The 16107-nt window shown below is 41.2% G+C and overlaps 1 protein-coding gene across 2 annotated transcripts; it reads right to left on the minus strand.

The window, feature by feature from the left end:
• Positions 1–7563: 7563 nt before the first annotated feature.
• On the minus strand, positions 7564–13003 carry LOC142661977 (uncharacterized). Of its 2 annotated transcripts, none has more exons than XM_075839755.1 (3): positions 12925–13003; positions 10645–11121; positions 7564–8478 (listed from the first exon to the last, which is right to left on the minus strand). In XM_075839755.1, exons 1-3 carry the CDS (start codon positions 12971–12973, stop codon positions 7853–7855), a joined length of 1152 nt encoding a protein of 383 aa, XP_075695870.1. In that variant the 5' UTR covers positions 12974–13003; the 3' UTR covers positions 7564–7852. The 2 variants fall into 2 exon arrangements, with proteins under 2 accessions (XP_075695870.1, XP_075695869.1); XM_075839754.1 differs by having other exon boundaries at positions 7564–8538.
• Between the last annotated feature and the right edge of the window lie 3104 nt (positions 13004–16107).

Consider the following 16107-nt stretch of genomic DNA (forward strand, 5'->3'; position numbering starts at 1 on the left):
TATGTGCTGAGCTTGGTTCTGGATCACTCTTCCCGCAAAAAAAATCCTTCACACACCACTCCATTGATGTAAAAATAAAAAAAATGATAAAGTTCCTGACCACTTCAGTGTCTCAAAGTATTTTGCTTTCTTCCTTCTATATGGCTCATTCTGCTTTTACAGCTAAATTAAAACCGTGCCAGGTCTGTGGCCGCCTAAACAGAAATCTGCAAATATATACGGTACAGGGTCTTCAGAGTTCGCGCAGGGGGGGGGGCCAGACCTGTAAAAGTGCCCGGGGCCCATGGTACCCTTAATCCGCCCCTGATCCCAGGTGGTGCTGTTGCTTGCAGGCTGTTTGTCACTTTGGAGGGCAAGGGCACTTGATCATTATGGAATCCAACACAAATACATCCTTTTATGCCAAATAAACATTTGCCACAAAATCCAAATTTCACTCCACACAGGCCAATGTTAGTTTCACAGAAACCAGTGTGCAGTGCTCCCTTCCCACCAACCATTAACTTGCTTACAGATACCACAACTCTCAGAAGAGGTAAATAATCTTAGTGGTTACAACACATGTCATGGCACAATCTCTTGAACATTACTCAAATTTCTAGGCAGAAAAATAAGACTTTATCAAACAGAGCTATTCCCTGGTGCCGGTCTCTACTTGTCTTTTAAAAACCACACCCAGACTATGTTACTTCACACAGCCTCAATCTTCCTTTACAGCTCTTCCATGTCTGTCTCTTCCTTCTCGCACCCTCTATGTGCACTATCTCCACCTTCCAGCCCTAACCTCCAGGACCCGTGTCTCTCAATAGCACTGACTCTACATTCAAGGGTTTAGTATTCTTCAATGACCAGTCCAGTAGAACAGCCTTTCCCTGTGGATAGGTCATCAGTTGTCCAGCAGTGGACAACACCTTTAAGTATATTGTAAAAGTATATAAGATTTCAAACAATGAATAAGTAATATTTTTTAAAAACAGTAAAACTACTTAAAAAGTCACACATAGGTTCAATGAAAAGGAAAAATATCTCGGACTTACAGTTAGGTCCAGAATTATTTGGACAGTGACACAATCTTCATGATTTGGGCTCTGCTGCCACCACATTGGATTTGAAATGAAACAACTGCGATGCAATTGAAGTGTAGACTTTCAGGTTTAATTCAAGGGGTTGAACAAAAATATCCTGTGAAACGTTTAGGAATTGCAGCCATCTTTCTACACAGCCGCCTCATTTCAGGGGCTCAAAAGTAATTGGACAGATTAACATTACCATAATTAAAATGTTTTTTTTAATGCTTTGCAGAGGATTTTAGAGAATCCTTTGCAGGCAATGACTGCCTGAAGTCTGGAACCCATGGACATCACCAAACGCTGGGTTTCCTCCTTTGTGATGCTTTGCCCGGCCTTTACTGTGCCTGTCTTCAGTTGTTGCTTGTTTGTGGGTCTTTCTGCCTTAAAGGGAACCTGTCACCAGCATTTTAGCTATAAAGCCAGCAATACCTGGTTAAAGTGGGTGAAAAATCATTGTCATCTAAGCTATAAATATGTTCTAAGTAAGCTCTGTACCTTTAGTATTCCATTTTTCAGTGGTCCCACGCCGTATGCAAATGAGCAGAAAAGAGTCAAATCTTCATCTGAAAAGAGTCAGATTTTCATTCCTCCAGCATCTGAGTGGACTCCACCTCCTTCTTTTTGATTGACAGCTCCTTAGCCAGTCAGGGCCGGACAGGTGGTGGCGGTGGGCGGGGTTAAGAAGCTGCGTCCCAGAGGGAAAAATAATTACCATAAAAGGCGGGAAGAGTTTAAACTACTACATTTACTGACAGAGGAGGACTTCAGGAAAGAAGAGAACAGGAATGAACTCTGGACAGCTGCGGCCATTGAGGGGTCAGGCGAGTTTAACAAGTAAGATGTTGATGACAGGATCCCTTTAAGTTTTGTCTTAAACAAGTGAAATGCAGCTCGATCGGGTTGAGATCTGGAGATTGACTTGGCCATTGCAGAATATTCCACTTCTTTGTCTTAAACAACTCCTGTGTTGCTTTCACAGTATGTTATGGGTCATTGTCCATCTGTACTGTGAAGCGACGTCCAACCAACCTTGTTGCATCTGGTTGAATCTGAGCAGAAAGTAAATCCCTGAACACTTCAGAATTCATCCGGCTGCTTCTGTCTTCAGTAACATCATCAATAAACACTAGTGACCAGCGCCTTTGGCAGCCATGCATGCCCATGGCATCACACTGCCTCCACCATGTTTTACAGAGGATGTGGTGGCTTTGGATCATGAGCCGTTCCAAGCCTTCTACATACTTCCTTCCTCCCATCATTCTGGTACAGGTTTATCTTAGTTTCATCTGTCCAAAGAATGCTGTTCCAGAACTAAGCGGCTTCTTTACATGCTGTTTGGCAAACTCTAATCTGGCCTTTCTATTTCGGAGGCTGATTATTGGTTTGCACCTTGTAGTGAACCCTCTGTATTTGCTCTCATGAAGTCTTCTCTTATGGTAGACTTAGATACTGATACACCTACTTCCAGGAGAGAGTTCTTCACTTAGGTAGATGTTGTGAAGGGGTTTTTCTTCACCATGTAAAGGATTCTGTGATCATCCACCACTGTTGTCTTCCGAGGACGTCCAAGCCTTTTGGCTTTCACAAGATCACTAGTGCACCCTTTTTTTTTTTTTTCAAGAATGTACCAAACTGTTGATTTGGCCACTCCTAACATTTGTGCTATCACTCTTATGAATTTATGATGGTCTATTTAACTTGCATTGAGAGCTCCTTTGACCTCATGTTGTGGGTTCACAGCAACAGCTTCCAAATGCAAATGCCACACCTGGAATCAACTCCAGACCTTTCACCTGCTTAATTGATGATGGATTACCGAGGGAATAGCCCATGCAGCCCATTAAATAGCTATTGAGATAATTGTCCAATTATCTTTGATCCCTTTAAAAAGAGGCAGCTACATATTACATAGCTGTAATTCCTAAACCCTTCCTCAAATTAGGATGTGGTTACCCTCAAATGAAAGCCTAGAGTCTGCACTTTAAGCCCCTATCAACCCTAACCCTAACTGTATATTCAATATGTTTTGGTAAACAGCTAAAATGCCAAAACTTGTGTCACTGTCCAAATAATTCTGGGCCTAACTGTATATCCCCAAGCTAGCTTTAGTGCATATTTATTTATATTTAGTGGTTTAGGTGGCATTAGTGTCGCAGGGTGCTGTCACCATTCTATGTTTGCTGTATATCTGCAGTCATGGGTGTTCTTGCACCTGCATACATTTTGTATCATTTAGTTGGAATGTGCTGTTCAACTTTTTGTTGTGTTTATGTGATCCATATATGTGGGGTTAGTGACTGCCTCCACTTGTTGTTCTTGCACTCCTCCCATTCTGCCCTGGGTGATTTTAATCAGTTCAATGCTGGATCCTACCATCCCCAGGTATATATGTAGGCTTAGTCCCAGTTCTGGGTGTATGTGCAGCGTAGGTTCCCACCTTACAGAGGTCGCCTTGTCGTGGCAGGTGGGCTAACACTTTTTGATCAAAATGTGCACTAAGAACCTCCCTATTTGTAAGTAGATTTAGCTTTAGTGCATATTTATTTATATTTAGTGGTTTAGGTGGCATTAGTGTCGCAGGGTGCTGTCACCATTCTATGTTTGCTGTATATCTGCAGTCATGGGTGTTCTTGCACCTGCATACATTTTGTATCATTTAGTTGGAATGTGCTGTTCAACTTTTTGTTGTGTTTATGTGATCCATATATGTGGGGTTAGTGACTGCCTCCACTTGTTGTTCTTGCACTCCTCCCATTCTGCCCTGGGTGATTTTAATCAGTTCAATGCTGGATCCTACCATCCCCAGGTATATATGTAGGCTTAGTCCCAGTTCTGGGTGTATGTGCAGCGTAGGTTCCCACCTTACAGAGGTCGCCTTGTCGTGGCAGGTGGGCTAACACTTTTTGATCAAAATGTGCACTAAGAACCTCCCTATTTGTAAGTAGATTTAGCTTTAGTGCATATTTATTTATATTTAGTGGTTTAGGTGGCATTAGTGTCGCAGGGTGCTGTCACCATTCTATGTTTGCTCCCCAAGCTAGCAGGTGTAAGCAGCCCTGCTGAGTTGCTACTGCAAGCTTCTGGCTATCTTTTACCATGTCTGAGACCCATCATGAAGCCACCACCTTACTGAGGAAAAATGTATAGACAGTACTCTATAACCTTATGTAGCAGAGCCTCCGGATGCTCCAGTCACCGGAAAGGTTAGCCTTGTATGTATATATATATATATATATATATATATATATATGGAATATAGATTCCCATCAAAAGGAAGAGCAAAATTATCCACTTATTGTAACAGTTTTATTTAGTCTATGCAATACAGCAACATTTTGACTGCACGCCAAAGCTTTTTTTCAGACCAAATAAGAAAATGCATTATGGGTGAATTTAACCAATCATATGCATACAATAGTATATAGAATACATAAGCGGGTACATGATTCCCATAAGTCAATGCATTTTATACCTGCACCCCACTGAAAAATGACTGTATAGAAAACATATTGATAATCATAAGTCTTAGTGTCGCTATTGGGCAACCGTAGATGCGCCAAAGAAAATTAGAAAAGAAAAACATACACAGTATCCAATATCCGTAAATGATCAAAAGGCAAAGAACAATGATGTGTGTATATAGATGCAAAAGTTAAATTGGCGATATATCTGATAATACAGCATGAGTGGCAAGGGCATGAGAAGAACAGCTATTGGTCCACATCACATTGATAGAAGGTCACTGTTCTGTTATGAATTTTTTATTCTTATTTTTTATGTCCACATACACTCTTGAGGCATATTACCAACCTCATTTTTCAGTTTTTATTGACTATCATTGGAAAACTAAAACCATCATATAGCATCTGATAGAGCTGATGTGGCAAAGGACTCATCAAAAGATTCACTCTTGCAGAACAAAACAAAAAAACTGCATAAGAACATGAAAACATGCTCATGTGCATGGGGCCTTATGATGTACAGAGCATGAAAATACTTTTGCATTTATTGTATTCTTTAATTGCTGTCTGTAAATACATTTATGACAAAATTGTCTAGATAACAATTAATCTATTTGAAGAGAACCTGTGAGTTCTCCTGACTCATCTGTTTTAGTGAATACTTCTATTTCCCATGAAATAGAAATTTTGGGAAAAAATTGTAATAGAACTTTGCACTGTTCTATTCCTCTGTTATTCCTCCTGGAAAGGTCTGAATAAATTGTCAATTGGGCGTTACCATTCCCCTTGTCAAAGAAGCATGTCCCTACACAGTGTGACATAGTCAGCACTACTTGGACAGCGTCAGACTGTATAGGGACACACCCCATTAACAAGCGGAATGGTAACACCCAGTTGTCAACTTATTCATACATTTCCAGGGGGAATAACAGAGGAGCAGCACAATGCAGAGTTCTGAGAAAAGATGCTCCAGAATTATTTTATGGGAAAGTATTTACTAAATCAGACTAGTCAGGAGAGCTGTCAGGTCCTCTTTGAAGTGTCTGGCAGCAGATAATTGAAGAATAAGTACAAATATTGATTCTTACCTACAGCTGAAGCAATCGGAAACCGAAGGTTCAATGAGCAAAGCTATTGTCGGGTTGTCGACCACCGACTGTGCATAAACATCCGGCAGTCGAGGTCCTTAAAACCTGCGCAATAGTGTATTTAAGGTGTGGGTTTTAGCTTTCTAAATGTCGGGTGCCCGGCATTCAGTGACTAAGATAGTAGCAGCTTTCACTGCTTCTGTCTTCTCTTATTGATTGTACACAGCTCAATGAGAGCTATGTAGTGATTAGAGGCAGTGGCAAATAAAAGTAAAATAAAGTGCAAATAAGCTAAATAATAAATACGCATAAAATACTAACCCCATAAAAAATGTTCCCCCACCAATCATTGTTGTAATGCTAGCCCTGACCCAATTACCCTAAAATAGACATGTAATATATCAAAATTTACAGTAGATAATGACGATCACAAATTAAAGGTCTATTTTAGGGTAAAACTATATTATTACCAGAAAAAAATAGCTGACATGTAAGCAAGCATATTTGTTTGCTATTATTTTTAAACTATAAGACTGAAAATCCTAAAATATCAAAAAGAATGCGTAAAAAACCTGTATTGTCTTTGAAAAAAACGTTGCAAAAATCACGTCGCTAGTCTAACAAATAAGAAAAGTTATAGCCGTTAAACTAACGTGTGCTAAAAATGGCTAAGCAGTATCGGGTCCTGAAGGCTGAAAATAGCTTAAAGAAGCGCTCTACATTATTTACACGGTTGTTCTGATACAAAGGGAATGGACGGCCACACTACGTAAATAGTGAGGAGCTTTGTGGCGTGCTACATATTTATGGCTTAGAGTGCCACGGTGGTTTGATCGGGGATTGCTACACCTATATACATAAATGCTTAGGCACAATAAATCACATTTAAAAAGTCAATTCATGAGGTTCCCATCAGAAAAAAAATAATCCAATAGGCTCCTGTTTTAATACAATGCTCCTAGGGACGAATACCTCATTAAGGCCTAATGCATACTACTGTATTGTGGCTCCTTTCAACTTACGAGTTGTACGGGGCCCTAATTAGAAGTCTATGTGGCCCTTCTGTACCTCCTATTGTCTCCAATTTCATATGGAGGAATACAGAGGGGGTTTTTTGGTTGGATTTATTGTGGCAAAAAAATGGTGGCAATCTCCATTGGATGCTGTAATAAAGGAGTAACATACGGTGGCAAACAGAGTGAGTATGAATCCATGAGAAAAAACCTCTGTGTGCCTCGGTGATATTGGAGGTTACACAGAGGTACAGTATGGGCCCATAACAGGCTATGGGTGCCATATTACAGGCGATGTTTGCTGTTTTCTTATCCCCTTGGCGACATGTGGCATACCAGACATTTACGGCGCTGGCACTATGTGGTTAGCATTAAGCATAAATGTATGATGCGGATCTGGTGTGGGCACAGGAGCCACAGCAGACACACCATTTACAGCACACATTATCCACAGCAGGTATCAGCTGTATATTGACACTCTACTGCAATGGTTGGGACCGAAATAACTCAGATCCCAGCTAGTTAACTCCCTCAGATGCATTCAAGTGGTAACACAGAGGGGGGAGCTCCCTCTGTCACCCCATTGATGCCATTTGTGTATGTCTAATAGGCCCTTCCGGAGTCCCCTAGTGGGACTAAAAAAAAATAAAAAAAGTTACAAATCACAATAAAAATAATGGGAAAAAATTAAAATATTTAAAAAAAGTACACATAATTCTTATTATTTCCGCAATCGTAACGACCCGTACTCTAAACTTAACACGTTATACAGCACGGGACCACATGGGACCACTGAGGCCAGTGATGTAAGATCATGAACTTAGATGTGATCGGTATTAGGGATACAATCTTTGAAGTGTACACTCAGCCCACTTTCATACAGCAGTATTTTGGTCAGTATTTTGCATTAGTATGTAAAAGCCAAAGCCAGTAGTGAGCCCAAAACAAGAAAGAGGTGCAAATCTTTCTATTATACTGATCAAGATACTGCAGTGTGAAAGTGGCCTTTGGCGAGTTTCATATGGCAGTAATATGACTTGATTTTAGCATTCATATTATTTCTGCTACCCCCAGACCCCCGCATGTGAAGTGAACCAAAATTAGATCACTGTAGAACCCTATAGCGATCTCAGTTTGGTTTGGTGGGAGTCCCAGTGTTATGTCCTAGTGAAATGTCCTTACATTGCACTTACATACTTGGATGGTGTTTTTTATGCTAATTATATCTTTTTTGCCTTTTTCATTGAATCAATCAGTGTTGGGTCCTGGTCCACGGCCCTCTTCCTAGCTTGAGTATATGTTGCTGCTGGTGTATATGTTGCGGTAGGAGTAGATCTTATATCTTGTGTGCCGCTTGCACTTAACTCTGACTCATCGCTGGACATAAGTTCTTGCAGTTGTTTTACTTGGAGGACACTGTTCATCTCATCCAGTTTAGCATGGAGACTATTCAGTCTGAGCTCCAAGATACTGTTGTGATCACTTGATGCTTTCTGGCTGGATAGAACTGTTTTCTGCAACTCTAGAGTGCTGCCCTTCACAAGATTGTACATTTTGTTCTGGATATTCAGACTCGTGGCAATAGTCTTCTGCATGCTTTGTAGCATCTCAAAGATATTCTTTTGCTGAGCGATTAACTGATCCATCTGGGTCCCCAACTGTAGTCGGGACTCAGCGGCGATATTCTCCTTGGATGAATCTACTGTCTTGGTGATGGGAGAATCACGTGGTTCAGTTGTAGGCTGAGGCTCTTCATAAGACTGTGAAATGAATTTATCCTGTTGGCTGGTACTCGGCAAGCAAGCCGATGGTGTAAGTGATTTGTTCTGACTGGGGAAGAATTCATCTTCGGAATCAATAAAATAAGAGGGGGTCAGCACGTGTTCATTAGAAGAAACACATTCTCCTTGAAAATAAACAGAAGTAGAAACCTCATACACAATTTAATGAAACTTGGCAGAGAGCATTTCACATAAAATAATAATGAAAAAAATAACTACAAAAAAATTACTACTCTGCTGTCTTTTGTTTGTTTCTAGGTGTCCTAATTTAGTAACAGATAGTCCTAAAGGGGTTGTATAAGATTAGAAAAAGGTATGTTTATTCAGATATATTAGAATGACTCTGAGCTGCAATATCAGACACAGACTATGGATACCAAAGAATGACAGGGGAGCTACATGCAGAGCATTATCTGTGTGTATACTGTAGCTATCCTGCCATAAGAACGGCTCCAGCAGTACAATAGTGCTGTCAACTATCATTAAACCCTCCCCCCCTCTAATGACAATGAGATTACTCTGTTGACTCTATCCCAGTCTACAAAGAAAAACTGAAAAGTGTGCTGCAGAAAACATTAGATGTGAGCCTATGGCAAGCTTTACTGGCTAGTATGGAAACTTATTGTGAAGATTTTTTATATGGATATTTATGTAAGAAAAACTACCAAAATAAAAAAAATGTTTACAATTAAAAGCAGATTTAAATTGAATTATTTTTTCTGATGATACATTGCCTTTAAAGGGGTTGTGCCGTCACCCCTGGTGTTCAAATGTCTAGGTCGCTGCATGTCAATCTAGGGAATGTCAGAATGTCAGATGTGCATGAACAGTACAATACAGTTAGGGCACGTTCAGACATGGCGGAATTGCTGTGGAATTCCGCTGCAGACAGTCCGCAGTGGAATTCTCCAGCGGACGTTTTTTACATTTGCACTGTCTGTTGCGGAGAAGAAGCGGATTTTCACTGCGTATTTTAGCCTTTGCAATGCAAAAACTGAAATCTGTGGCAAGTCCGCTGTGTTTTCTGCAAAGTCTGAATTACCTGTCAAATATGCAAATGTTGGTGCAGATTCGTTGCGTAATTGCCCCAAATTTGCACCAACATTTTCAGCGAAAAAACTCTGCCACGTGCCCTAAAAGAAACGGCCATATCTTTAGGGCTAGAGATATGCTTTATTTCTACATCTCAGAGTACACAGACTTCAAGCAGTAATGCTACATTCACACGAGCGTGACAGACTTACGCGCGTAAAACACGCACGTAAATCTGTCCGTGTGCATTGCATTATGCATCAGTGTGCTTTGCGAGTGGCATGGGTTTTTCACACACTCGCATTTTTAAATGTAATTGATGTGTAAAACACGGATAGCACACGGATGTGCATCCGTGTGCTGTCCGTGATTTTCACGCACCCATTGACTTAAATGGACAGCTAGGTGCGTGAAAACGCACCAATATAGGACATGCAGTGAGTTTCACGCAACGGACACTCGCTGCGTGAAAACTCACACAATATGTGAATAGCCCAATTGAAATCAATGGGTCCGTGTGCTGGGCCCTAAGGGTTAAAGTCATCAGATAACCTCCTCACCAATCCATGCTGCTCTCCTCCTTATTAGGGACAGAGATAAGAACTATCATTCAGCACAAGCAGTGAAGTGATCATCTAATGGCTTTTTTCCTCACTGCTTTCAGTCTGTATGCCTATTACTGCCCATGCTGGCCTTTCTTTCTCTCTGTTTGTTTCACCGATAAGAGTAGAAGCTGCACGTCTAACAGAGCTTTACTAGAATGACGTCAGGAAACCTATACATTTGAACACCAGGGGGTGCAATTACAAGCAGATAATTGGCAGATTTCTAACTATAACCCGATAAATAACAATATTTTACAAAGTTACTCAAAATGTATATTGAGTTGATATATTGGCATTTCTAATGATGGCACAAACCTTTTAACGAGAAAATGGGAAGAAAATAAAAATGCATGCATAAGTAGTTTTGACAGATGCATCGGATATTTGGTCAATCAAAACTTTGGGGGTTGTGTATGAAAAGTAGTCTATAGGGAGACAATAAGATTGTCCATTCCTGGCCTACACTAGAAGGTGATATATTGCCATTGTTAACAACACTTCTTTAACACCATCTTATGCATAACCCACCATAGTTTGTTCTTTGTCATAACAATGAATGATGACGTAGTTATGAATAAAATATAAAATATTTACCTATTTCCGATGAAGATTCATCATGTGTTTCATTTTTTGGGCCATCACTTGCATCCATTTTAAATAACTGAGCGACCATTATCTGTCGTTTGGAGAACATTTCGGACAGAGGCCTCATCTGACCACCCAGAGAAGAATGCATTTTCAAAGAATCAATAGTTTGCTTAATTTTCCTCTTATAGTCCATCCATCTCTTCTTGCATTCTACATGTGTGCGTCTCATGCCACCTACTTTATTAACCTCTTTCACAACCTTATCCCAGACCGCTGCTTTGCCAGAGACGTTGAGAGGTTTAGGCCCAAATAATTGCTGAATGTGCACGAGGATTGTATCTACAAGTTTATGAACCTCCGGATCAGAAAACCTTTCCCTTCTTTTCCTGGGTGTTTGTACTGTTATTGATCCAGTAACAGACATACTTTCTTCCTGCTGTTCTGTGTTGTTGGCGGCTGGGGTACAGACAAGTCTCCCTTCTCCTATAAGATACGATAAATGGCCCATGTAATGTAGTGTAAAGTTACATCATATATACATACAGCAGTAATAATAATAGTTACACTACAGGGATGGTTGGCGTTCACGGCTCGTGCACTCTATGTTATGCGTGTATTGTGGATGATTGCTCAAAGAACAGACTGATTTGATAAACTATTTACTGAAGTATTTTGGTCATAAAAAGCAAATCAAGAGATTGCAGGGAAATTACAGATATAACAAATCTGACAGCGTGCGGAATCTCTGAGAAGTGAATGAACAAGCAGGGTAACCCTGGTGGTTTCTTTCAGATCCCTAGAAAATCCAGGCTCAGTCTCTTAAGCACATGTAACAACACATCTTTTGTATCTCTTAAGTAAATGGGTATTCTCATCTTGGACATTTATGGAATATCCACAGAATATGTCATAACTGTCCGATAGATGCGGGTCCCACCTATCTGAGACCCGCACATATCTCTAGAACAGGGCACCATGATCCCTGTCCTACCTTCTCCAGTTTCAAAGTGGCCGGAAGTGCAGAAACAGCTGATCTCTCTGAGGTATGCTGTTTCTGTAACTCCCATAGAAGTGAATAGAAGTTACAGGAACAGTGTAGCAAAGCGAGCTACGCTCATTTAGTGGTTCCCGAATTTCAGAGACAACATAGATCGCTGTGCTATGCTGGTTTCGTAGCTCCCAGCATGGCTCAGATGGCTTGGTTGTTTTCTTATTTCCGGTTTCATAATTCAGTGGCTGGAGGGTATTGACAGCGTTACAAGGTAAGACGGCGGTCAGCGGGGCTCGTTCTAGAGATAGAGGTGGGACCCGCATATATCGGACATTTATGGCATGTCCTGTTAATGTGCCATACATTTCTCAGATGAGAATAGCCCTTAAATCGTACCATTGGAACACCAGGTGCTTGCTGCTACTGACCCGATATTTGCACAGAAGCTTGGAACTGGTTCTGTCACCATGGCTCCCTGCTGCTCAGCTATATTCTCTGCACCTTTTAGGAGTTCTGCATCACAAAGTTATTTTGCTGCTATCGTGCTTCTCTCCACACACACTAGACACCACCCCCTAACTGTGACTTCTCCAACTCGCCCCCGTAAACCAATGGTCACCCATAGAGCAGAATGTCTATTATTTTGCGTAATTGCTGCTAATTTTCACAATGGACATTTCTGCAAATTTGCCACAGATTCCCTTCAAAATGACAACTCTTGCTGTTGCTGATTTCCCAGAACACCCTAACCAGGTCCCGTTGAACCCTAGTTGGGGAGCACTGCTCGTAGATTGAACGACCTCTCTAAAATCCGTGCTGACTTTTTCTGCTGAATTTTTATGGGGTTTTGAAAACCCCATTCACATGTATTGTAATGTAATCTGTCTTGTGTGTAATCCACACCAAAAATCAGCAGCAAATCTTCAGCATCAGAATATACACTAAAAGTAGAAATAGGTGAGTTGTAGGGGCTCTCCAGGAGGTGACTTTTTTTAGGGGTTCCAATAATTTTGGGAGTTACTGACATAGGTGTTTCACAAGCAGATGAGACTGTGATGGTCAAATCAGACAGATATAGATGGATCAGGAAGATGGTATCTGCCCATATCGGTCATACCTTCTACAATTGCTTGTATGCAGAATTGCAGCATTTTGCAACCCACCCCAATGAGGATAGTTTTGTACTGCTGAAGTACAGTATAATACAAGCCATTCATTTAGAGAATAATGAATCAAGTTATCTTATCACAAAACATATATATGTTACATAGGACAACATGCGGTTAAGCAGGTACCTGAGTTGGTGAAGGATTTTGAAGATGAGAAAAAGTCTGTAATTTTCATCAGTCTCTTCGCCTGGTCATATATAGCCTTAAGAGCGAATAGCTTGAAAACTAAATAAAGTGATCAAAATATATGAAAGACAACAAAGGTAGGGTCAGTTATTGTTAAAGGAGTTCTGAGTAAGGCCTTGCTCACACAGTGCAGATTTGCTGCAGATTTTTATTGCATTTTTTAAGATAAAATTAGAATTGGATCCAAGAGAGCAGACCTATAACACCGTCCTTTATATATTTCTTGTTTAGATTCTGCTCCTGGTATTGGTTTTAAAAAATACATGCAAAATCTTCAGCAAATCTGCACATTGTGACCAAGGCCTAAGGCCAGATTCACACGAACGAGTGCAAACTCGGACAAGACAAACCCCATTATTTCATATCTAAGTTGCAACCGTGCCGGACCCGTTTTCACAGATCTCTCATAGACTTGAGTCTATTGAGGGATCCGTGAAAACGGCCGAAAATAGGACATGTCCTTTTTTTTTCACGGGCTCTTCACGCGGTCCGTTAAAACAACGGCCATCACAGGGACATATACTACGTTCGTCTGAATAAGCCCTAAGAGTGCAGTCACACATGGCAGGTTTTCTTGCAGTAATGCGGCAAAACATGTAGTCATACATCTGAATGGGGTTGTTTCAGCAACAGGCGTATGGAATTCTGCAAGTTCAGATGAATGGAACTGATTTTCAGTCACAGAAATTTCTGTAATAAAATCTACCACGTATCCCTGGACCCTAAGGCCGGGTTCCCACGGGACGGATACGCTGCGTAAAAACCACACAGCATATACGACCTGGAACCCGCAGTACATTCCGTCTGCAAACCGCACCACAGCGTTTTTTTCGGACGGAATTTCCACTTCGGAAAGCAGCGGTAAAGCCGCTCATACTTACGTAAGTCGTTATGGCAAAGCGTCCCTCCATCACAGTCCGCTCCGGCCTCCCTGGATGACGCTGCAGCCCATGTGACCGCTGCAGCCTGGGATTGGCGGCAGCGGTCACATGGGATGCAACATCATCCCAGGAGGCCAGACTGCAAGAAGGAGGAGGGCGTTCTTGGTAAGTATTTTTTTTATTTTATTTTCCGTAGTTGCAATTTTTGCAGCGTAATCACTGCGATTGCGCCGCAAAAGTCGCAACACTGGGCTTTCTGTTGCGTGTTTTGCATCCCCATTGAATTCAATGGGGAAAACCTGCAATGGAAAATCAACAAAAATGCAGCATAAATTGACATGCTGCGTAATTAAATTCCGCACCTCAGGTCAATTCATTAATGTTTACACTGCGTTTTTTTCCCACAATGGGAATCTCATCCACTTTGCTGCTACTGTAAGGGTATGTGCACACACACTAATTACGTCCGTAATTGACGGACGTATTTCGGCCGCAAGTCCCGGACCGAACACAGTGCAGGGAGCCGGGCTCCTAGCATCATACTTATGTACGATGCTAGGAGTCTCTGCCTCGCTGCAGGACAACTGTTTCAGTACGGGACAGTTGTCCTGCAGCGAGGCAGGGACTCCTAGCATCGTACATAAGTATGATGCTAGGAGCCTGGCTCCCTGCACTGTGTTCGGTCCGGGACTTGCGGCCGAAATACGTCCGTCAATTACGGACGTAATTAGTGTGTGTGCACATACCCTAAATGCTACCTGGGAACGCAGCCTTAGGCTACGTGCACACATTGTGGAATTTGTTTCAGAAAATCTGCATGAAGACCGCAGGTAAACGCAGGTACAATTAACAACCAAAATGTCTCGCAGGTATGGTACTTTGGCTAGGTGTCACCCACAAAGTGGTAGTCACAACACCTCCAAAAAACGTCACTATAAATAGCGAAACTCCAAGAATAACCTTGAAAACTATGAGAAACAGGAGTCTTAAGCCATAAATGTACAGAGAAATAAATATACCTTTATTGTTACATCAAAAATTCCAATATAAAAACACAAATACACAATGAGGTATTAAAAATTGAAGGGTAAATGGATAGATCGAAATCTAGACCTTCTACACAGGTATGCTATGAATACTACAGGCAGAGAGTTCTACTAACTGTAATTTTAATGAAGGAAAAAAGGCAAAGTGATGTTTCATACAGACAGTGCCGGTACCCTGAAACGGCACTTCCTAATTCCAACAATGAAATAGCAAATGTGTATCAGGTTAGCAGCATACAAATAGATGTCACAAGGAGTTGTATTTAACCCCACCTATTGCCTGGTCCCGGGTAGAAGACAAGAAAAAGGTATAACCTGAAAAAAACCCGGTGTATAAACAGTCCACCTGGCAAAAACCAGGGAAATGAGTAAATAATCGCTTACCCATGAAGTTTATGGGAATAGACTGATCCACCTAATGTTTGAGGCACCCCGACGCGCGTTTCGCTTGTGTCGCTTCCTCAGGGGGTGACACAAGCGAAAAAAGCAAAACGCGCGTCGGGGTGCCTCAAACATTAGGTGGATCAGTCTATTCCCATAAACTTCATGGGTAAGCGATTATTTACTAATTTCCCTGGTTTTTGCCAGGTGGACTGTTTATACACCGGGTTTTTTTCAGGTTATACCTTTTTCTTGTCTTCTACCCGGGACCAGGCAATAGGTGGGGTTAAATACAACTCCTTGTGACATCTATTTGTATGCTGCTAACCTGATACACATTTGCTATTTCATTGTTGGAATTAGGAAGTGCCGTTTCAGGGTACCGGCACTGTCTGTATGAAACATCACTTTGCCTTTTTTCCTTCATTAAAATTACAGTTAGTAGAACTCTCTGCCTGTAGTATTCATAGCATACCTGTGTAGAAGGTCTAGATTTCGATCTATCCATTTACCCTTCAATTTTTAATACCTCGTTGTGTATTTGTGTTTTTATATTGGAATTTTTGATGTAACAATAAAGGTATATTTATTTCTCTGTACATTTATGGCTTAAGACTCCTGTTTCTCATAGTTTCCAAGGTAAACGCAGGTAATTGCAGGTAAAAAACTCACCTTTAGGCCTTATTCACACGGTCGTTACGCATCTCGGATGTGAAAAACTGCAGTTTTTCACGTCAGAGGTGCATCCGTGATCTGCGCTGCAGGACGCGATATCACGCATCCTCCATAGACTAGAGTCTATGGAGGGATGCGTG

Source organism: Rhinoderma darwinii, chromosome 10 (assembly GCF_050947455.1).
Source record: "Rhinoderma darwinii isolate aRhiDar2 chromosome 10, aRhiDar2.hap1, whole genome shotgun sequence".
Lineage (NCBI taxonomy): Eukaryota > Metazoa > Chordata > Amphibia > Anura > Rhinodermatidae > Rhinoderma > Rhinoderma darwinii.

What these genes read in the sequence shown, in the direction of transcription:
- LOC142661977 (XM_075839754.1), bottom strand. Translation starts at nt 12,973, where the DNA reads ATGAAAATTACAGACTTTTTCTCATCTTCAAAATCCTTCACCAACTCA. An exon ending in AAAATCCTTCACCAACTCAG is followed by an intron (nt 11,122 to 12,924) that starts GTACCTGCTTAA and finishes CGTATCTTATAG; the next exon opens with GAGAAGGGAGACTTGTCTGT. An exon ending in TGAATCTTCATCGGAAATAG is followed by an intron (nt 8,539 to 10,644) that starts GTAAATATTTTA and finishes TTTATTTTCAAG; the next exon opens with GAGAATGTGTTTCTTCTAAT.